We start from the raw sequence: 23,714 nt of genomic DNA, 5'->3' as shown, positions 1-23,714 counted from the left end.
GCTTTTTCTGGGGAAAAAGTCTCATTTTTCAGACCTTTTCCCACTGGTTGTTATTTGACATTCGTGCTATTTCTTAATTTTTAGAATTCCTTACAAAGACCCATATGAAATGCAATTCACTGTTTTGGCAACTCTTGAGAGTGAATTACTGAAGTGGAGAATAATGCACCTTTAACGTAGGTAGACTAAAAGCACGTAGATTTCAAATCACCTGCTAGTAGAATTTGGCTTCTAAGATGATGTTATTCTCCTGGAAAAAAAATCATTTTTCAAATAGGAAAGAAATGTACCTGGCTTCAGCTTTTCTAGACATACGCAGTTTAACGTGTATCTCCACAGGCTGCGAATCACAGAAACTGTATTGAATCTGGCCCTAAAGTTATTTATTTTTTTCTTCCCAACAGGAATCGATACAACTACAGCTTTCAAGTTTTCCTAGTTTGCAAGAAGAAGATAAAACTAATAAAGATGACTCCGAGAAAGAAAAAGAGAAAGATAAAAATAAAGAGAAAGATAAAAACAGTGAGAAAAACAAGATCAGAATGTTATCAAAAGGTGAATTTGGAATATTTAAACTGCTGTAACTGCTCTTATAAGCAATACGTTTCTTTCTTTGTGCATAAATACTCAGGAACGTTCCCACACATTGTGATAATTCAGAATGTGAAATGTGCGTGCATGAATTTTTCATAGAAATGTTGGGCTTTGAAAGTGAGAAACCTTCCAAAATGGTTTGGTGTGGATATTTTTTTCTCATGTAAAATGATTGTTTTGAATACTTAACTGTGGTGGTGTGAACTTATATGTATGTAAGCGTGTGTGGTTATGTAAAGGATAAGTCTCTGGCTAATATTCTTTTTCTCTCTCTGGTAATGACAGTACACTGACACGTTGTTTGTGCAGTGTAGGCAGCAGAGTAATCCTGGTTAGTATCACTCCTCTATGTCAGAGAATTTCTTTCAAATACTATAAGGAAGTCCAGGCAATTTCAACCTTTAACCTGCATTGCCGCCTAATATTGCAGTTACCTATCACCTGCTATCACCTACTACAACTTCTTCAGGACCGATCTTATATCTAAACAAAGTCATATTTGAAAAACCTTTTTATTAATCCACGGTACAAAGTTAGAGCATAACATCTTAAAAATAATCGTTGCCTACCTGGGTGCAGATCCGCAGCTGGTGTGAATTGTCATTTGGCTTCAATGGAGCTCTCCACAGCTCACGCCAGCTCGCGGATCTGCCCGTGCCTTTGGTTCAGGCAGTGTGGCAATGCTGGAAAATTAATTCTGACTGCTGTCACACGTCCCCATTACCCGCCTACTTTCAGGTGTCACTGGATTTTCAGTCTGTTTATAGAATTCCTCTTGGCACCATGCCTCATTTTCTGTGCGTGCGGCATGTATTAAGGGGTACAAAGTGATGAGTAAAACCATTTCTAAAAGCTTTGGAGTTTAAATGAAGAGTATGGAAACGACTTGCTTGGCATTGATGGTTTGTCATGATTTTCAAATGCCTAATGTTTTGTTTCAATGTCTGCTTTTGGTGCTGTGTCCTGTAGAACAGTACAATGGAATCATGAACATCCACCCGTGCTTCCAAGATCAAATTTCTCTTTACTTACTTTAACTTGAACTCCAAATGAATGTTTTCTTTCTGAATATATGCTTTCAGGTTGTGGCTGGAAAATGGATCTTGGTTTAAAGTATAACTTCATCATAACTGTTGAAATAAAATAAACGAGCGCAGAGTATTTGTTTTTGTTTTTCAGATTGCAGTCAAGAGTATACAGACTCAACGGGTATAGATTTGCATGAGTTTCTCATTAACACATTAAAGAATAACCCCAGGTAGGTACTTTCTGCATTAGAGTTGAGCCTTTTGAAATTATACCTGCCAATGTTAGAAATTCCATAAACTGTACATCATGTTTTATTAGTTCTGTAGATGGGTGTGAGGGAAAATGTAAAGGAAGGTAGGTTTCTAATGGAACAAAAAGCTGTTAAAACTCATCAATTCCTACTCCCTACTCCTATTCCTACTCATCTGTAACTTAATTTCACTTTCAGTGACATCTGGTCTTTGTTCTTACCTTCCTGCATATAGCATCTATGTGATTTTAGGGCTACTGTAACAATTGCAAGTGAAGATTTGTATATGAATATAAAGTAGCTTTCTTTTGGTGTTGCTGTAGACAATTAAAATCCTGTGCACAATGCTGAATTCTGTTGGTATTCCTACCATTTAGAGCAGTGAGCCCATTTCTGTTAAATTTGCCTCTAAAGGCTTAAGAAAGGATTTGTTATGTATTTATACATTGTTTTGTGTATTAATTTCATTGAATCTGTTAGATAGATGCCATCTAATAGAAAATCTAGAAGTAATGATAGGTTACAGGTTGTGTAACCTTTTCTATAGATCAGGCTGCATGCAATCAAGAACAGTTGGTAATTAGCTTCATGCCCTGCCCCATGCCATCATGGTGGCAGCTCTTCCTCACCAAGCAGCGCAGCTCAGCTCTGGGCACACACCCATCACTCAGCAACAACCAGACACTGGCCCAAGACAATTTCTCTTCCCTCAGTGGGGCCCAGGCAAGCCAAAAGGTTGGTCACTCGTGATGTGGATGATAAAGGCCTTAAACAGTTTTAACTGTACAAAATAAGAAAGTTCAAAAGAGTTAAGGAGTGATGGACTCTGTCAGGCTTACAAAAATTGTACACATGGGGCTATGCTTGGAAACTTCTGTTGGAAGAAGGAGGAAAAAGGAACACTTGAGAACTTTCAGTTGAAAAACAGAACATTTGGAGTAAGAAATGAAACAGTGTCTCTTGGGAGTCCCTGTTCATAGCATTGATCTGTACTGTGCTCTTAACCAGATCAGCCTTCACAGTCTTCTCACTTAATGTTCACTGCCTACAGAAAGATGTGTGTCCTCGAGAATGCTGGACATTTATGTGGATGGCATCTCTTTTCACTAACGAGCCTTGGCTAGCTGGAAATGTCATATTCCATCAAAAATGGTGAGAAGACACCAGGGCTAGCTGCAGCAGTCAGGGCAGTGTTCTGGGCAACACATTGATACAGCCCAGTGTGGCTGGAAGCCCTCTGACTGTGCTTGAATGCAAGGAAGGTCTCAGTCTGTCTTCGTGTCAGGAAAGATGCAGCACTGCCAAGTGGGATCTTCTTCAGATGTGCCAGGGCAAAACACATTTCGTTTTTTATCAGCATGGCTGGCCACACTTGAAAAATTGCCTTACAAATGTTGGCATATTCAGTCTTTGATCTAAAATGGCTATTGGTAGTTGATGCTACAGTTCCTTGCGTGTTTTGTTTTTTTCTTCTTTTTGACAGGGACAGGATGATACTCTTGAAAATGGAACAGGAAATTATTGATTTTATTAGTGACAACAAGTAAGTAGAGTTCTGCACTTGGTTGAGAGGTCGCGTGTGCATGCAGAAACACATCTGAGTGATTGATGCACTCATATGGACCCCAGCATCCTGAGCCCTTTTGATGACACGTCATAAGATCAGGCTTTTATGCCCTGACACATTGTGTCTGCTTAAAATACAGTGGATGTAAATGAAAACCTTTTGCTTTTCCTCTTGCAATAATTTTTCAGTGGCTTCCACTGGCTTTGCTCAGTTGGATCCAAAAATATTAGTCAAGCTTTTAGCATGAAGGATATGACACAGGCATTTCTGAAGAAACATACTCAATCAGATATGCTGTCATGCAGGTTTCCCTGTGTGCTCTGTTATTCTAGCATGCTGGAAAGCAAAACTGAACTTTGGGGGAGGGGAGTTGTGCTGGTTGTTTGTTTTTTTTTCTTTATAAACTGTTCTATAGCTTTAAAAAGTAGTCAGAATAGGAGCAGAGGAAGAAATTGCACTCTTGGGAAATAAACTCTGTGACAGAAAGAGAGGAAAGAGGAGAGTGTGCCAATCTAGATCTCCCCAGCATCTCTCTGTGCCTGTCCTTTAGGAGAAGGGCAGCAATCTGTTGCTGGTGTCTCAGCAAATCTGTGTGCTGTAGTGCCTGGTTGACAGCATGAGGTGTGAGCTTTGTAGTGCGTGGAAATGTGCTTAATAGAAGCTGTAAATAGACTTGCTTACTCTTTTCTGCCTTCTTTTAGTGAGCATCAGTGTGCAAATGCACAAAGGAGAAATTTTCAGACTGTCCACTGGGTTATGAAATGCATTGCTATTGTCGATTGATTGTAGCTCAGAGGAAAATGTAATTATTAGTGGAATTTGTTGTGTGTGTTTTTTTTTCCAGTAATCACTATAAAAAGTTTCCTCAGATGTCTTCATATCAGAGGATGCTGGTACACAGAGTGGCAGCTTACTTTGGGATGGATCACAATGTGGATCAAACTGGGAAATCTGTAATTATCAACAAGACCAGCAATACCAGAATGTAAGTAGAATCTGTTGTGCTTTCCTCGTTCCCTTTCACAAGAGCTGGTTGGTACTATGACTGTGTGACATTTTTGTCAGTAAACATATATTTTTTTAAATAAGGTGTGAATACTGTTTATCAGTTTTTAGGGGGGGAGGAGAGGACAGAGTTGTCTCCAGAGACACTGGCACTGTCACCTTATTTCAAGGATTAAAGATAAATAAGGAGAAATCAAGCCACCCTGACCTTTGCAAGCGTCTTGTCTAGCACATTGGAATGTTGTATTCCCTGACTCCTTAGTGCCACCAGTTCACTACAGAAATGAGTTTATTGCTTTATCTGTCACCTCATACCATACAAGTATACTCCCAAATAACCTAAATGTATTTGGAAGGTTGCCTCTTTCCTGGTTCTGGCTCTCTGTGCTTCAGGATTCATTGTCTGCCCAACCTGATCATTTAGCATTTGATTTCTCTCCGTGACCTGCCGCCGCTGTTCATTCCCTTCTCCTCTTCCTGATTCTAGTTTATTTTATTTTCAAATCTCATAGAAACCACAAATTTCTTATGGGATATAAAGTTCTTCTGATGGTTGAAATGCATTGCAAAATTCCTGGCGGGTTAAATGTTTGCTGGCATGTTTTCTGCTCTCCTCTGTGATCCTGTACAAAGCTAGCAAAAGTTCAGTACAAGATTTTTGACCAATTCAGCAAAGATACAATCATGGCCACACCTGTCAGCATTGCTTCTTCTGCCAGGTGCCACACGTACATTAGCCATAATGGAAGCAGTGGTCTTTCTCTCTTTACCTATAAGCAATATAATGAAGAGGAAGTAATTACTGCCAGGTAATTAAGTTTTGGTATCTGGTATTGGAACATTAATGCCCCATTTGAAAATTGCGTATTTCCTGTATTCAATTAGTAGCACAAATAAAAACCTTTATTTCATTCACATATCCAACAATTAGGTGATTTACTTAGACTCAGGTGCTGAGAGTACGTGTCAACACACTACAGATATAAGGTAATAGCATTTTACAAGTATATTTTATAAATACAGATACTTATTTGTATCATAGAAGGCTCGGGTTTTGGTCATGCAGAAGCAGGTAGTCCCTCTAGCACAATGGTATTTGTAATTTCTCAGAGCCTTGAGAACCTTCCATGTACATAGCAAATTTAAGATTAAGGAAAATTTATTATAGATCCTTCTCTTGGGTATCCCCTAAGATATTCAGGCACCTGTAAAATGACGCTTACACATCGATGTTTTTAAAGGTTTAAATGAACTGTGCTACAGTGGTGTCAGTATGAGAGAATGACAGTAACTCAGTGAACTTAGCACTCAAACTGCTGACTCTTAGCCTCAGGATCTGATAATACCTGCCCATGTGCAGTGGCTGCATTTGGATATGAATAAAGAAAGCTGGGTATGCAGCAAACAAGTGTTCATTCCTGGACTGTAAATGAGAAGAAAAAATGTATCTTAAATCACATTTGATCATATTTTAATGATTTTTAGGCATTTCTCTGCCTTCACTGCTATCCATTTTCCCTTAATATCTGTCACCTCTGGAGTTCAAGAAGTACAGATCTCACCAGGTTGCCTTCTCCTGGTGATAATACCACACTGGTGTGTGGTAATGCTTTGCCTGTCTGAGTGGCTGCACATCTCATATTGGTAGCACTGGAACAGCACTTCTGGGGCGAACACTGAAGCCCCATTCAACAGTAGAAAATGTCCAGGTGTTTTGGGGTAGCTGCAGCTTCTTGCATGTTGAGAAGGCAAGCCTTGGTTACTGGCATTAATGGGCAGCTCGTGGGTGGGCTTGTTGTTACTGTGAGCACAACTTTCCTGTGAGCACCATGTGAACTGCAGACTTCTCCCCCTTCTGTAGTGACTTGAAGGTACATAACTAAATGATATGGAGCTCATATCGCATCATGGTTCTTCTAATATGTTATTTACCATGCATTGATACCGCCTTAAATAAAGCTTTGCAGAGGCTCTTTTTTTTCCATAATTGAAGGAGATAGCATGTTGCTTTTTTTTGTTTGTTTGTTTCATGTTCCTGGCTCTGACAGAAAGTAGACGTTACTATCCAGTATTAATAAGAGTTGATGAGATTTTATTAAACACAGCAAAATGCTCCACATCTGAAAACATCCACTGTGATTTCACGTGCGCTGCGTTTCACTATTCTAAGGAGAAGCAATTTTGTTTAGTTCAGAATCAACACTAAATACTGGGAAAGTGTTGATTCTATTCATCACTGCTTGGAAAATATCCAGAGTACCGGAGAAACTCGAGAGCAGTTAGAAGACTGTTCAGAGTGCTTAATGCTGTTCTATGAGGCTGATTGTACAATACAAGTTCGTGGGGGGTCCCATAGATACTATGAAGGTTTGCATTCTGCCAATAAATTATCTCCTTATGGTGTATGACTCCCAAAATAGCTGCATCTTCTCATGAGGCTTGAGTTCTTCAGTTCAGAAAGCATCTGACTCTGCAGAGTCACCATGTGGGCTTGAATATGCATCGTGTAGCTTATGTCTCAGTTGAGCGAGGGCTCATGTCACATCTTGGCTCCCACTCACAGGTGATGAGTTGTTCCCTGGCTCCAGGCAATGAGATGGATTTGCTCTGCTCAGCAGGGGTCCTCCAGTCTTGCTGCTCATGACTGCTCACAGTCACAAGAGTCAGAAGAATTCATGGCTTTGAGGTGGATGGGCTGCTTGGTAAAATTGGGTGTACGCCACTGTGATAGAAATGCCCCAGCATGGAGCAGTCCGTCAAATGGGGGACAGGAATATCAGTGGAATAAATAGAGGCATTTCATTTATTTCATCAAATGGCATTCTGTAGGACAGCACACTGCCACTTTTGGAAACCTGAGACACTAAGAAATCAATAGCTACTTTTAGGGAGGTAGAATTTTAGAAGGTGCTCGTTGAGGAGACCACGGCTGGAAGTATGGCTGTGACTTTGTCCAGTCCACCATGTTGTTGTATGGAGAGGGGAAACTGATGGTAAGAAAGCTTTAGGATTTGATTCTCTCTGGGATTGCAGTCTTTGAGCTTTAGTCAACTCTCAGCGTTAAAACAGCAGTTATAGCTTAATGACTGCTCTGCAGTCTGAAAACTACTGAAAATGAGGGGCTTTATCTAGTGCTTATTTTGTTATTTATTGAAATATGAACAAGCCATACCATTCATGATGTATTTTTTTACGAAATTAAATTCTAAGACACAGATGACCTAAACTAGCAAAGTGCTTCGTAAAGTTCTTGAGCTCTCATTATAGAAAAGTGAGTTCTAAAATTACCTTTCACTATGGTTTTTAAAATTCAGACTAAATTAAAAAAATAATAATAATAAAAAGGGAAGGAATTGCAAAAAAGAAATATCCTTTTTTTCCAGATCTAATATATTACAAACTTCTACCTAAAATGAATTGTCAAACTTTTAAAATCTTTTTCTCAGTAGTGTACGTGAGAAAAAGTGAGCAATGAATAAAGGATTACTTGTTATTGTTTTGGTTTTAGATCCAGAGAGCTCTAAATAGTACTTAAAATGGGAAGGCTGCTTTATTCATTCTGAAATTGCTGGTGTCAGCATTGTAATGTTTGTTTGTCTGTGATCTGTGTCTGTCTGTCATATACTAAAATGCATAGGGAATTTAACACTGTCAAATATGATGATCTCAACAGAAGTTTGGAATAGAAACAATATATTAGAGTGGACAACTTAAACTGGAGCCAAAAAGAAGGGGGATGTGTCACCTTCTATTCTGTGTACCTTCACAATTTCCTACCAGACAACTGAAAGAGCTTTACCTGAAGACTATTCATATAATAATACCTATCAGTTCAATCAAATTCATTCATTATTTTATGGTGATAGGTGGAAAAATGAAGGGGAAGTACATTTTGAGTGCTTGATAAATGGAGAGGGTTTTCATTCAGCTGAGATCATCCCACATGTGTCTGTGCCACAGCCCACACATGCACTCGTGTACATTAGTGTATATGCATGAGTGGCAAGGTTCATCAGAATGGAGAAGGTGGAGTGCTTATGTTACGTAATGGATTTTATTTAGACAATTTCATACATTCTGAGGGTGTAACACACCTATTATGAACTTTATTCCAACACTCACATCTTCAGTTATGGCTAATTTTTTTCAAGAGCATCATGCTAATCACTGTACTGATTCTCTTCTTTCCTGCTGTCAGTATGTAAATATTGATATAATACTGGCCCAGTCAGAAGGGACTTTGTTCCTTTGTGATGCCCCTAAAAACTCTGGGCAGTACTAAGATGTTTTCTGTATTGCAGGAGTTTCTTTTAGACTGGACTTAAACTGTATCAGCAGGTCACATATATAAAATATGCACTTTGTATGTCGTACTTAGTCTTGTAGATTATTAGCCTGTGCTATTTCATGTCCTCTGTGTAAGGGGGATTTGATTCACCTGAACAGAGGTGAAGTTCTCAGATTTTCTTTTGTGCATTTACGAAGTGATCTTTTGTGGATATCATCTGTGCTAGAAGAGGTGTGCTGTGCTGATTTCACCATTTTATGATTAGAATCTGGACTTCAGTATCAGCAAAATGATATGCACTGGATGATGACTACTTCCACAAGGATTAGTTTCAAAAAGATTTTTTCCTCTAAACTAAGGTGCCAAGAAGACTTTATTGGGATGCCAAACATAATGGCCTTTGGAGCATGTAGCAAAGTATCCCTTTCCCCATGAGTGAATAAGGCGTTGGTGGTTGCTTGGTGTAAGTGACTTCAATTTCTATAAGTGCTTGTTTGCTGATGGGAAAGGCAGAGTGTATTCCATACACAATTGGTAGCAGCTGGGTTTTGTTCAGGTATATGGCAGTAGTTATGCTGTATACCTGAATGCATATACCTTTTTGCAAGATTCCAGTCAAAGCAATCATCATTTGTGAGAGTTTGAACCACAAACTGGTTTTCTAGTTGCTGGGTGTTTGTTTTGTTTTTCACTTTCATCTTGTAACAGAGCATTTGTCTGGCAAGCCGTTTGCTGTATGATCTTGCACCTGCACTGAAGCACCTTATGGCATCCTTGTCATGCATGCAGTGGGGTAATCATCCCATGAGAACAGAATCACTTTTGTTAGCCACATGAGACAGGAAAACAGATGAACAGCATTATTTTTGCTTTTATTTCCTTTCTGTTGTGGTTTATGTTACTTTTTTTCAAGGAAGCTTGAAGTCAGCTGTGTTCCTCTGTTTTCTATTGTAGTTCCTTCTTTCCCATGCTCACTACAGCATAGTTCTTTCTCACCTACTATGAATAAGCAGAAGCTGGGGATATCTTCACATTCCTTCTGGCATATTGTTGATGTCCAGTCAGCGTAGTAGAGTCATGTGTGAACATAGACAGAAATACAAGGGTGAGCAGTAGCTGCGTTGCAACTTAAATGGAATAGCTATGTCAGTGAGCAGTAACACCATAATTGGCCAAGATATTTTGTTCCAGTTTAAGACAAACATCAAGCAACTAAGAATTCACTAAAAGCATTGATTAAAGCAATAAAAACCCACAGTCATAGTTATGGAGTATATGTAGCTTCATAGTTGTGTATGTAGATTTAAAATAACGAATGATAATAATTTTCTTGGATTTTTATTTCTTGGACACATTCATTTTTAAAATAATGACTAAATTTAGAATATATTGAGAAATTTAAGGGAATAGGAACAGTGTTCAGGATGGAAAAGCTTGGTGTCCCAGCCGTCACTGTTGTGATGCTCAGCTTTTAGCCTTTCCCTTATTGCTGACCTTACCCACTGCAGGGGAAGGCTTTCACATCCCAAAATAAGCAAGGAAGTTGCCAAGAAACTCTTGGGAAGAACATTAAGAGGGATTAGACATCTCACATTGAGATTTGGGAAACATCCACCTCCAGCAGAGTCCTGTGCATGATACCAACTGATTGGCATTTTAGCAATATGTTAATGTTATGCTACAGCCATTTGTTTCAGTTATAAAGTACATTCCCCTCTGAATGCCTTCTCTGGGGTTGAGTATTCATCATTTCAGTACTTGGTGCTGAATCTCTTTTCTGGAAGAAACCTCTGGAAGAGATTCAGGTTATTTTATCCCAGTCTTATTAATTTTTGAAAATTGTTCATTTTCTTTAAATTAACAATACTTGAATTAGGACAACCTTTTTTTTTTTTTTTTTCCTTCTCAATACGTGTTCTCTCTTTTTAGTTTCATGCCTGTTTTACATGCAAGACAGAAAAAAAAATAATATGTGTAGAGCTGAGCTGAATATGACTCTTAAATACTGTCTTCGTTCATACTTCGATCATTGCTTGCCATATACTTGCAAGCTATGGGAATGTCTTGCTCTGTAAATGAGATGTGAGGGTAAATGAACCAGTTCTAATAGCTCCAGTATTAAATTTTCATCCAATGTAATTTATCAATACTAAATTATTTGTAATTAAGGTGGACATGTAATTTACAGCTGTTGTATAGTGTAATGAAATATTAGTTAAGCATTAATTAGAGGAAATGTATTATTTTTTCTAGGTTTTTAATCCTTGCAGTCCCACTCCTTAGCAGATTTGACAAATGCAGGTTATGGTCACCTGGGCTGTGCTGGGGAAATCGAAGGTTGCCAAGAATGCTATAGAATAGCAAGAGACAGTTGAGTTGAGGGAAGCTTGTGCATATTTTATCACCGTTAACCAGTGTCTCTGTGTGATCATCCAGCCTGTAGCAGGAAAATGCCTGTTAATCAAGCTACTGTTGGGCTCTTCATATTTTTGAATCACTGCAGGCAGGTCTGGAAATCTGAAATGGCATCTGTGATTTACTCAGTTAATTCCTTCTGTAGTGGCTGAAATAACATTTTAAAATTTGGGCTGTAGTTTGCAGAAATGAGGCACTGATTAGTGAGCAAGGGAATTTTTGAGATGGTCAAAGTTATTCTCAGTAATTGCCTTTTACCATTCTGTTGCCTGCCTCTTGTTAAATGTAGGAAATATGACATAATCACTGAAAATGGAGAAAATGTAATGATTTTTGAGTTTTTTTTCTTGACTAGCCAAGTCAGTTGCTTCTGCTCCCTGCTCCAAGCTGAATCTGACAAGTTATTAAAAACCATCACTTCAGGGCGGTGATCATTCGTGGAATGGCTTCTGGTCCATGACTGTTCCTGCTGGAGTTGCAGCAGGACCTGGAGTGGAAGTAAAACACAAGAATTTGTGATGCAGCAGAGCACTGCTTTGTACACATGGTGTATTTGAAGAGGACTGGTGGTTTCTTCATTAGGACTAGGAGTTTCTCAATTAGCTTTTGGGGAACCACCTTGCTGCCTTCACTGGAAGCCTTCAACTCTTAGCCTCGCTTTCCTTTTGTTGCTCTCTTCCTTGTTGATTTTTGAACTTGTGAGATGTGAAAATGTAATTTTAAATGGATCTCTGCAGTTATGCAACACTGATTTTCCTCTACTCATGGAGCGCCTAGTCTTTATAACAAAATATTAATGAATTCCATGGTAAGCAATGTTACTACTCAGGTGTCTTTACTATCTGGAAATAAATTGTTGCTTTGCAAAATCTAGTGAAGTCTAGATACAAATCCTGCTATCAAAAACTGAATCCAAGCCAGGGGATTGGCAGCAGGAGGAGCAAATTCCTGAGCCGCAGAAGTAATCCTAGTTTGATTACAGGAGGACAGTGAAGTATCTCAATGCTCTTCAAATGGTCCCTGACTGAGAGAGAAGGCAGAAGCTTTTCTGGGTAGCAGAAAAGCTGGTATTTCAGAATACCCTTGGCTTACTGGTTTCTCCCATGCTTTCAGAGCAGTCTTTGAGTATTCTGGCCCCAGAATACCAGGCCAAATATTGAAGACTGTGTTCAGGTGAACTCTCAAGGGAGTGCTGTGCTTTTGCATCTGTAAATGAAAACAGAATTGCTATCTGGAATTAAGCTTTCGGAATGCTTGTCAAGGCCACGAGCTGTGCTATGGGAAGGTTAGATCAGATTTTTTTAAACTGTGCAGTCTGAAATTCTGCAGGATCTGGCCCCTTCCTTGGTCCCCTCACAGAACAACTTGTCACAGAAGAGATTCATAGCGTATTATCTTTGTCCATCCTGCAGCCTCCAGGTTAACCATCATTTTCATAGCGGGAAGCACTACTGGTGCCAAACGCACAGGGATCATCCTGCCAGGGTCCCAAAGCAGAACATTTTGAAGAGATGAGGGGTTTTGGTTTTTCACAAGTGGCAGCCTGCCTGCCTGCTCTGCAGAGTGTGGTTTGGTGACAGAATCAACCTCACGCTGTGAGCAACAAGGAAAAGTCATAACTTCCATGCTGTATTACCAGCTCTGTTCCTTTCAATCCTGTCAGATTTATCTGAAGGCCGATCATCTCCATGAGAGAGGGAGAATGCCTATCAGAATCACTTGTGACATTTAATATCCTTGTTGTTCAGTCATAAGTAGAGAACATGATTAGATTGCAGATGCTGTTCTGAAAAATGCTAAGAATGTACTGTCTTTACCCAGGAAAAATGTAACGTTTGGTATTTGAGGTTTTTTTCCTGCTCTTTGGAGAAGGCAGCACCTTTTACCAACTGCCTTGTACAGGGTAGATTTTTTTTTATGGCTTTCAGTGTGCTTTTGTCATCGTAACAGAAGTTCTTAGTGACTCATTCTATAAAAGCAGCAATCTGTTAATGAGGCATCAACCTCCAAAAGCCTGAAATGCCATCTTGAGTGATTTTAAGTGTTAAGTTATGATAATAGAAGTGCACTGTGCTTTAACAATTATCTGTATCTAAATTCCTACTCTGACTTTTAAAAACTGTTAGAGCATCCATCAACCCTGAAAAATACTCTGTCCTTATTCTCAAAACTGTTGTTCTGAGGGAATATAATCAAAGAATTTTAAGCTCTAGGGCTGTAATTCTGCCTTACATCATTTTGCTGGTGCCTTTTGACAGTGCTAGCATTTGCTTCCAACTTTTGTAAATTCTCAAACTCACAGAACGTATCACCATGCCTTCAAGATCAAAGAAGTCATTTTTTTCTTACTGCAGATAATAGAGTTTTGGCCCAAAAAGTAATGCTTATGTAGTTTTATTGTGGCTATAATGCAGAGCACTAGGAGAGCCTCCAGCATAAAACCAAAAAAGCACAGCAGGCAGATGTAGTAGATATTCACAAACTAGCAAAGCAAGAAAGGATGCCATACTGTGCAGCAGCATGCCTGCAGAATAGAGGCCAACGTGATGTCGGACCGAGCAGTTGGTTTAATTAAAGACAAGTGCAAATAACAAGAAAATGCAGTTAAGCCATCGGAACACCTTCATAACAGCGCCCTAAATCTTCATAACTTCTCCTTATGCAGTCGGCAGAGACACTTCTCGCCCGCGCTCACCATCCCATTGCTCTCCTGATGGTGTGCTTATGGAAGAACACAGAGCCACTTACTTGTGTTTGCCAGATGATGATCCTGCGGGTACCCAGGGGGCTCTTTGCCCCTTCCCAGCCCCATTACTTTACCTATCTGCCCTTCTGCATTGCCATTCAGGAGATGAGTATTAACGCCCTGTTCCCATTTAGCACATTCAGTGAACATCACATTGCAAATGCAGAGCTGGTGGATTTTTTTCCTTCAGGCTTGTGCACACCACAGCGATCTCCACTTTTGAACTCGCTTTCCTATACTGCATTCCTTATACAGCTGCCTCACTTGTAACCTGGGAGGTTTTTTACAGATGAGGTGCACTACAGCGCTTGCTAGATTTTTTCCTTTATCAGGCACTGTGCTGCTAAACTGTCTTTTCCACACGTGGGGAGGTTGTTGCTCCTTTTGAAGGCATCTTGTGCTGCACAGGCCTGCGTGCCATAGTGCTGTCAGAAACGTATGCCACGTAATAAAGATTTATGTGCTGTGTAATTCAGCCCTGACAATCCCACGCTGCCTCTGCGCTCTGCTAATGCAGTGACTGCGTCTTAGAAGAGCAGCATACAAAGCTCATGCTTGTCTCATTTCATTTGTCCTTTTGGTGTGTGCTATCTCTGTTTCCCGTGTCTTAGCCAGTTAGTTCAGAGCTAAATAGCTTATTTTAAATGAGTGTAGATTATTTTTCCCCCACTATTTCATTTCTTATCTCCCATATCAATACAGATTTATGAAAGTGCATTAAAATGTTTCTAAACGTGAGACAGCCAAAAGCCCTGTGACTTCCTTACCCATCAGGATACATGGGCTGTTACCACTCTGCAAAATGTTTTTAGAGTCTGTAGTTTGATTCAAAGCTGAATACCTGCTTAGGACACTTAGATAGTGGTTTTGGGTTGGTTGGTTTGTTTTTTTTTTACATTGCTACTTACAATGGTTGACTTGGAATGAAAAGCATTAAATGAGCACATAATGGGAATTCTCCTTAAATATTCCATTTAAGGAGTATGCCTGGGGGACAAACTCTGTTCTGTGTCATACTGAGATAAACTGAGAGGAACTCTGCTAAGGTGAATGGAAGAATGGAACTAGTTCACAATAAAATCGCCATAATGACAACAGAAAAATCTTATAATGGATGCTGCTATCAAAATCTAAACTTGTTTTTAAAACTTTGACACACAGAAAAGTTTACCTAATTATACCAGCTTTCCTCTTTCCAAAATGCAAGCTTAGTTGTAGGGAAAATTTGTTGTCCAGAAAAATCTATTTGGTTGGATTCTTGCTTAAATAGGGTCTGTTTTGCAGTTGTGTTTTAAGGGACTATAAAATGCTAACAGGAAGCGTTCATCTGTTTGAAGATGCATAGAGCAGTGTTTTACTCTGAGAACCGGTTTGTCTTAAAAGGCAAAACTGTCATGTAATTTTGTAGCAAACTGTATAAAAACTTCACTGGAAGGAAGGAATATACTGCTTTTTGCTCTGGAACACACTGCCAGAAAGACAAGTATTTAATTGGTACTCATAGCTCACAACTTGTAGGAAATGCTAAACGAGTTCATGTGTAATTTGTGGTTTTGTGAAGTTGTGCTTTAGAGAACAGATGGTTTACTTACACCAGTACTGTTGACTGAGAAATATTTGGGTGATCAAAAGGGTTATATCCAAGAAAAGCAACTTTTTTTTTTCTTCTGTGCAGGTTTTTGTTTTTCTTTTCTTTTTTTCCCTCTCCTATGTGTTGGTTTCTGTGCCTTTAAGGCATTCATATTTTCTCAGTATGCTCCCCAAATCACAAAATCCCATTTATTTAAAGGGAATTGGTATTCCCTCCTTAGGCTTTTTTGGAGCAGTGGAATTTGAGATTCTCAGGTGATCCCCAGGTATGGGAACTAAATGAAATATGTACTGTCATGCATGTGGGCAGCAATCTTTGTAAGCATATATTTGCAAATCTGTTTTCTTTTACTTCTTTACTTTCTTAACGCTTTTGTTAGCATGGAAATACACAGGTACACTGTATTGTTGGGATTAACCTCTCAAAATGATAAATAATGTAGGTTGTGGGTTTTTGTGTTTGGTTTTTTTTTTTAGCATTTTGTTGTTGTTTTTATTTTTGGTATTGTTTTGTTTTCTTTGCGTGTCTGGAAGACAGTTGCAATATTTAAGGTCTTCAGAAATACTCAGCGTCTTCTTGAAAAGGTTATGCCAGTCCCATTTTTTACCACTTCGAATTAAACCAAGGTGTGGTTGGTGTTTCAAGGTGTCTGTTAAGGTGGCAGTAGTGAGTAAGTTCCAGATTCGATGTTGTTTTGTGGAAATGAACGCATCCCATGCTTTGGAGTAAGACCTTAAGATCAACGCTCTAAATAAGCTTGATAAGTTCACTCCCTTACATGGATGAACACAATCCAGTGCATTGTGCAAACTCTTCACTATCAGTGCTAAAAAAAGCATAGAAGAAAAGTGAATGTGGTTTCTTACTAATTATGGCTTGCATGAGATGAATTCTCAGTGTTGCAGTAACTATATATCTTATTAATATATTGACAGTATGCTGCATCTTACACAAAATCACATATTTTTTCTCGCATTTTCCATCCGTTGGCTCACCTTCAAATTCATAAAGTACTGCAGCAGATTTCACCAGGTGAAATACTATGTCTCTACTCACATAGTAGACTCCCATAGCCTTGCTGTGCTCCATCATATTCTGCACAAACAAATGTCCTTTCACAACTGAGGATCAATCACATACTGGGCTTGTAGATTAATTTTATTAACTGGCACCAGCAGCTCATTAGTTCTGGCTTGTGGCTTGATCTCATGCTTCTCCTTCCAGTCACCTTCTGACAGGTGGAAACATTTTAAAAACACTAAAGGAAGTGAAAATTGGATTTTTAAAAATAGAAGTAATGTATCAACTATTAAAAGCATGTTGTTTATTCAACTGTGTTAGTAGTCAGAGATGTTTAGTTGCTTTTGTTTTTAACCTTTTTTTTTTTACTAACTTTTGGTAACTTCAAATCTTTCCTCTATGTTTTAAAGTCAGAAATATTTACTGTGTGCACTGCATAGTTTGTTAGATCCTTAACAGATCGCTCATAGCTATAAATTTTACAGTGATAGTGCATCTAGAGAGGTTTAGTTTGTATTCTAAGCCACAAAACGAGAAAAACAGCATTTTTCAGTTGGTGATTTCAAAGCAGAGTATCTGCAGGTGCTCATCCTCTGTTCTAAGTGTATAGACACAGCGCTTATTCATGAGAACAAAGGCAGAACGAGCCACCTAGCAGTCCATTAATTGGATTTTGTAGCATTTCTGGTAAGACAAACCACCTCTGCCTTTAGCAACCCATGGTGTCATGGAACTGTTATAAAAAGCCAAGCTCCTTTGGGTCACCGAAGAGACTTGGTTGGCTGTGCTGATGGTTGGACTTGGTGTTCCCAAAGGTCTTTCCCAACCTAAATGATTCCGTGACTCTAAGGGCATCTGCGGAGTCTGTTGACTTCTGCATTGTGGGCCCAGTATCTGCAAGTGCCAACACCTCCAGCTGATGGGCAGAATGTTGTAACACTCAAAGTCTGTGAAAATCTGGCCATTGTGTTTTGTTGCTTTGTCATCAAAACGCAAATTGTGCCCAAAAGTGGGAATTTGTGGAATTGATACAGAAAGTGAGGCAGGAGAGCTGCTGTATCTTAATTCTAAATTTTCAGCAGTTCATTATAAATGTTTCCTACGCACCTGATGGTGAATTGCAGTGGACTATAATTATGGCATGAATATGTGCTGTCTTTTGATTAGAAATACGCTGCTAATTAGTTAAATACAAATCTGAGTGATACAACAACAAAATGGTGGCTGATCTCACCCAAGATTTAATTTTCCACTCTGGAATAAAGCAAAGCTGAGACTTTCATTTCGGAGTTTGCAGAGAGCTTTCAAACGTTACTTATGAAGTCACTGAATTCTCTCAGCTCCACCTTTGACTTCTTCTGTCCGTGGCAGTTTTGTGCCTGGTTTGTGGAGGTCTGTTCAGTAGGCACAAGCATCTCCTCAGGGTGCCACTGCTGGAAGCAGTCTGTGCTCCTTCAGCTTTTCAAAACCAGCTTGTGATTTATCAGTGGTTGATAGCACATGAATTCCAGCTCTTCATGTCTCCAGACCGTCGGTCACCCTGCTGAAATCAGTGGGACACAACATGTTATTATGGGTTGGGGTCCAGGAGTTGGCACATCCTGGAGTTGTTGTCAGCTACAAAGGATGGCAGTGGCCAGCTCAGTAACACAAGATGTTTCTTGCTGTTTGCTTTTTGTACAAGGTGTGAACGTGGGGAACGTGGAACAGCTCCTCTTGGCTTGGGAACCTAAAAATGTGAAGCTTCTAATTTGTACAGTTTGGCTCTTAAAAAATAAATGTCTGGATGGGTTCAGTGAACTAATTGATACTCTGTGACTCTTGTGGAATATTTTCCTCACTTAACGGTGATAATTACTTGTTTAGCAAAATACCATCAGTCCCTCCGGTTATGGTTTTATTTGTTAGGAATAAGAAGCTCTTGCTTTTGCTCTTAAGATTTCGATCAGTTTTGCATTACTTGCAAAGGTGGTTCGGTGCCACAAAGCTGCCGCGTTGCTGGAGATCCCTGCTACTGAAGGAGCCAAATTAACATGCAGCATGTTAATTTGTTTTCCTGTCCTTCGGTCGCAGAGAGGAGAGAGAAGTATTTCGGTGAATTCTCGCTCCTCACTACATAACAACAACAAAAGCTGTTTATGGCAATAACAGTTAGCAGCAGGGCTGGCCCCAGGCTGCTATAGGACGCATCTCACGATGAGTACCAATGTTGACTGGTTTTGCACTGAATGCCTCTGTGAAAACAAAGAGCACTGAGAAAATAAAGATCGAACTAAAGCCGAAAGAAAGATTTTTTTATTGCTATGTTTTACTTTGCTGGCAGACCAGAGCAAAGGTTTTCTGAACATTTAAAAGATGAAAAAGGTGAAGAATCCCAGAAGCGATTTATCTTGAAGCGAGATAACTCTAGTATTGATAAAGAAGACAATCAGGTTGGTTCTCGGCTCGAGAGTGGCTGAAATTTTGTTCTGTTCTTTTCTTTTGTTTTGGAGGCGGGCTGACTGATGTTATTGTTGTTCTTTTGTTGTTGCTCTCCTCTCCCCCCCGCTGCTCCTTGCCCCGCAGCAGCTCCGAGCCCTGCGCGGCCGCTTGCGCCGTGGCAGCGTGTGGGTCTGCATGGGCGGTTTGCTTGGCAGGACGTGCTGCATGCCCACGGGGGGAACGCCGAGGCTCGGGCTGCGTGGGAAGGCCGTGCTGGTCGCATTTCTCCATGTGTCGCCTAACGATGGCAGCTGTTCCGCTCCCTACAGCTTGCTCCTTCAGTTGTACCCATCCATTCGGAGCTGGATTTCAGTACGGACCGATGATAAACTGGTGTAGCCCAAAAAGGAGAAAACAAACAAACAAACAAACAAAAAAGCCCCAAACAAACATGCAATGGTGAGGCCAGGTTGATTTTTAAACTATCCTAAAATAAGTTTTGACCAAAAATGAATCAGTCCCATCTATTAGCTCCCTCCCCCCCGCCCCTGCCCTCACCGTGTGTTACTGTCTGTGTGACTGACCTGCTTGTTGTGCATGCTCCGCAGCACCAGAGTCCCCGTGTTGCTCATCCCATAACGCAGCATTGCTGGAGGTGAGCGATGTGTAGGGAGCACCAGGGGAGCACGTGGCTTTGTGCTGCCTTTACTCAGTGTTGTGCTGTTCCGGTCTCGTGCAAGCTGTGTATGTGGAACATATTAATAACAACAACAAAAAAAAAAAAAAAAAGAAAAGCAAAAAAGGTTCCGATACAAATTGCTATTTTGAGAAAGTTCTCCCAGGTAAGAAGACTGTGTGTGTTTTCTTTGCTCAGGTTGTGTTTGTTGGAGGTACCTGCTCTAGTGAGTCTCTCATTGCCACTCTCCTTCATGTTTTCAGTAAAGGACTGATTTTTCCTTTCTTTTTTGTTTCCCTTGTCTCCACATCGTATCCAGCAGCCTTGCAGTTAGGCTGCATCTCAGTTGGCTTAGACGTCAACTCTCAGGCATTTTCAGGGTGCGGTGAACGTGGGGTTCAGTCGAAGGAACACAGCATGACCAATCATAGAGTGCTGAGTGGATGGAGGAGAGCAGTGCCCGTAATGTAACCACAAACGAAGAGCTTCTTGCTGGGGACCCTCCTCTCTTCCCTCCCTCCCCAGGCCACAGCCACTTCCTGCACTCTGGTTTATTGCTAGGCAAAAAGGGCCACGCTTTTCCCAGTGAAAATGAAATTAGGGGGTTCCTTATGTCATGGAAATGGTTAAAATTCTTGTACAAAGCGCTTGGGACTTCTCCTTAGTAAGCGAGCTTTTGGTGGGCTTCTTTTAGAGCTCACAACTTAGGTCTTACTGCCTGGTTTCCCTCCTTTCTTCCTTGATCTCATAGGTGCTGCCTGCCCTCCCATCTCGTGGCCGCTAGGATAGCTGAGAGATGGTCAGAAGCAAAGGCTTGGGGTGACAACAGGTGGATTTAGGGCTGTGGGTTGCAGGCATCGGGCAGGAGGCCTCCTCTCAGCCCTGGGCTCCATGGGCAGCATCTGCCTGGGAGCCCTCGGGTGCCCTAGGAGTGAAAGCTATCATTTTCATGGTTCGTTTGTTTGAGTGAACATTGATTATTCTCAGCTGACAGTTTCTTAACGGCAGTTTTTAACAGCTCAACTTATATAACCCTCCTGGTTTTTTTTCTGCTCAGCAAAACAGAATTCTTCCATTTAGAGATGACAGACGAAGTAAATCAATTGAAGAGAGAGAAGAGGAGTATCAGAGAGTGAGGGAGAGAATATTTGCACAAGATGTGAGTAGTTGTTTTCCTTGCCTCTTTAGTGCCATACCTTTCCCGGTAGCCAGCCAGCACTGCCCCTGCAATGTGAATGCTGGATTTGCACCATGAGCTGGAGGTGGCAGGGAAAGGCTCTGAGAGAAGCTTCAGGTGCTGAGGTTGCTTTCTGGAGGAGGAGGAGACACTGAGAGTTGCAGGGATATGGGCAGAAGAAAGAGGAAGCCCAGCATGTTGTCTGAGAAGTGCTTATCCTGTTCCTTTGAATGTTCATGTTTGTGTGGTCGAGGTTTTCTTCTTCCTTCTCTTTTTCCAACCAAAGAGCAGCGATTTAAATGGACACTCTCAATGATCTCAAATAGCCGTATTATTTCATATACCTCAAGCCAAATCACGCTTTTTTTCAAGTAGCATTCAGCAGAGCCACCTGATGGTTATGTGCTTTGGACCAGTGCTGTACAACTGAGACACTGAGGACAAAGAAAAGTCAGTGGGTAAATGTGGAGCTGCACAGGTTTTCTGAAAAGGCTGATTATTTCTGCCATCAGAAGGAGTCCTGCTGGTGATTGTAGCATGAATAGAATAAAATGAAATAGGTCTTGCAAAAAAAAAAAAAAGAAGAAAAAAAAAAAAAAACTTGAAAAAAAAACTTTTTAAAAAGCTTAACTAACGAAGCTACATTTCTAGGGGAAAACATTTAAATTTGGCACATCTATGAACTCTACTTTATGTTCCTTGAAAAAAGAAAATTACAATTTGCTGTCCTGCTGTAATGAAGGGATCCTAAAAGGAGAGGGAAAAAAAGGAAGTGGGGGTAGTTACCATTTTGTTTTATCTCACATCTCTGTGGGAGCTCTGCCACTTAGAGGAAGATGGGAACAAAACCAATTAAAATGTACTGAATCATATTTGGCAGTGTCCTTTTAAATTAAAACTGTTCCTGTGTTGCAGGACTTACGCTGTTGTCTAAGATAACCTTTTATTTTGCTCTGGTTTTGGAGTTCCACACATCCAAGTTACTTTTTTGTTTTAGGAGATTATGTTCTATGGTGTTAAGGTGTGTGTTGTCTCATTTGTGATGAGTAAGTTTTGCTCGTTAACAAGTAGCTTGCCACATCTGAATGATTTTAGCCTGGCTTTTTCCTTCTAGACTAGAGAAAGTTGCAGAAAAACAGAAGCCCTTCAGTTTATGTTATGCTTTTAGCACGTGGGTCTGATGTGCATACTGTCACGGTATGTACAGTAGAGTTAGTGAGTCATTCATGAGCCTCTTTTTGCAACCTGTCTTCTGTATGAAAGATTCTGTCTCTGGTGTATTACAGAGGAACTTGTGCAAAACCAAAAAATCTTTGGGTTTTGAAGCAGACTGCGAATGAGGCAAAAGGTTATTAAAAAAGCAGCAGCTAGAAATGCCAGGCTGGGAAGCAGATGGCTGGAGAGGTGTGCTGGAACTTGCTCCCCAATGTGCTGGTGTTCTTATTTTTAGACCGTTGAGCTTTGAGGGCAAGTGGTGAGCTTTGAGTTGCTCACAGTTGGAGGCTGTTGTGGTCTGTTGGGTTAGCAAGGTCCAAGCAACGGTCTGGTTGTGGCAGGCATCCTATATGGATGTAGAGTGAGCATGTTTCCAGATAGCAATGTAGATCTCTCCCTCTCTCTCTCATATCCACTCATTTGGTCTCTCTCTCTGCTGTTGTAGGTGCTAGTGAGCCAGCAATACGCCATGTTGCACTGAATTTCAGCAAGTTGTACTGATAATATTAACAGGAATTTGTTTCTTAGCTGGGCTTTTTTGAGTGGAGCACTCCTCATAGTGAGGCACTGTGAGGTTGTGGTGGTGGACAGTGTTACGTTCTGGTTCATTTTAGGAAGGAGAAGTGTGGTTTCCTGTCGTAGGTAACCACTTGCTGCATGTAGGACTTTTTAGTTTAAAGAACTCTGCAATCATTTGTAAATCCATTTTCCCCAAGTTTCTGAGGTAGGTACCTAAGCACGTAAGCCTTGTCATCTTGCAAATTACAGATGTAGAAAGACAGAGAAGAATTAATCATGGTATGAAGAATTAATCATGTGGTATTTTTATTACCTGTATGCTATTTACACTCCTGTAGTCAAGCCTTTATCCATGCCTTGCTTGTGAACCTTAGAAAATGGTTTACGGATATTTCACTCTAATTAGAGCATGCATGAAGAGGACTTGCATGAGAAGTCTCCATAGGGCAGCAGTGAAGGTGCAGCCGTTCCTTGTTGCACCTAGCATCACTCAAAATATGCCTCAAGAATCCCAAACTCTGTGGAAGGTAGATCAACCCAACTATCAGAATTCAGAGCAAAATTTAGGAGAAAAAGGGAATCTGGGGACAGAGGCAGAGAGTCCTGTGCATGTGTCAAGTACCGTGAAAAATACCTTAACCTGCTCCCCCCATGTTGAGCAACAGAAAGCTTCCTTGCCCTTCCTTTGATTTTTGCAGCACTCCAGTGCACCAGATATCTTCATTTCCAAGTTTAAAATAAATACGTTCATGAATAATGCTATCATTATGATAGTCCTCATGATGATTAGTCTGATATTAGTCAGTCTAAATTATACTCCCTGTCAAATTTTCCATCTGCTGTGTTGGCTATCATAAATTTTGATAAGGAAAGCTGGAGGTTCTAATGACTCCTGTCATGTAGAGTCGTAGCAGGTGGCAGGGACCGAGAGAAGCATGTTAATGACGTAACTTAATAAAAGGGTGGGTAAAGAGTGAGTGTATTTGATCAGTTCACTGCAATAGGAACTGCTAAGCACGTACCTCCTAAACTTGTAGGTTGCTGTAGCACTGAGCCAGCACTGCATGAGCTCTGTTAATGCTCAAGGTTATTTTTCAGTTGTAAGGCCTGCAACCTTTCTATCATAAACTCATTTTTATTGTAAACCCAGCTTTACAACAGCTTGTCATTTTTATGACCAAGTGCACATAGGACCTGGAGT

General features: G+C 40.4%; 1 protein-coding gene across 2 annotated transcripts in view; it reads left to right on the top strand.

The window, feature by feature from the left end:
• Positions 1-23,714, top strand: part of ARPP21 (cAMP regulated phosphoprotein 21) — a gene marked incomplete at both ends in the record, with an annotated part of 97,073 nt that overhangs the window by 5,593 nt on the left and 67,766 nt on the right. For both annotated transcript variants that reach the window (XM_079538640.1, XM_079538639.1), the window contains 6 exons: positions 405-555; positions 1,774-1,852; positions 3,357-3,416; positions 4,285-4,425; positions 18,829-18,937; positions 20,660-20,761. In XM_079538640.1, coding sequence (XP_079394766.1) covers positions 405-555; positions 1,774-1,852; positions 3,357-3,416; positions 4,285-4,425; positions 18,829-18,937; positions 20,660-20,761 — 642 coding nt within the window. The remainder of the gene's footprint in view (positions 1-404; positions 556-1,773; positions 1,853-3,356; positions 3,417-4,284; positions 4,426-18,828; positions 18,938-20,659; positions 20,762-23,714) is intronic.

The sequence above is a fragment of the Tetrao urogallus genome (genome assembly GCF_951394365.1).
Source record: "Tetrao urogallus genome assembly, chromosome: 7".
NCBI classification, from domain to species: Eukaryota; Metazoa; Chordata; class Aves; order Galliformes; family Phasianidae; genus Tetrao; species Tetrao urogallus.
Note: the sequence above shows the minus strand (reverse complement) of the source record. Positions and strands in the feature narration are given on the sequence as shown.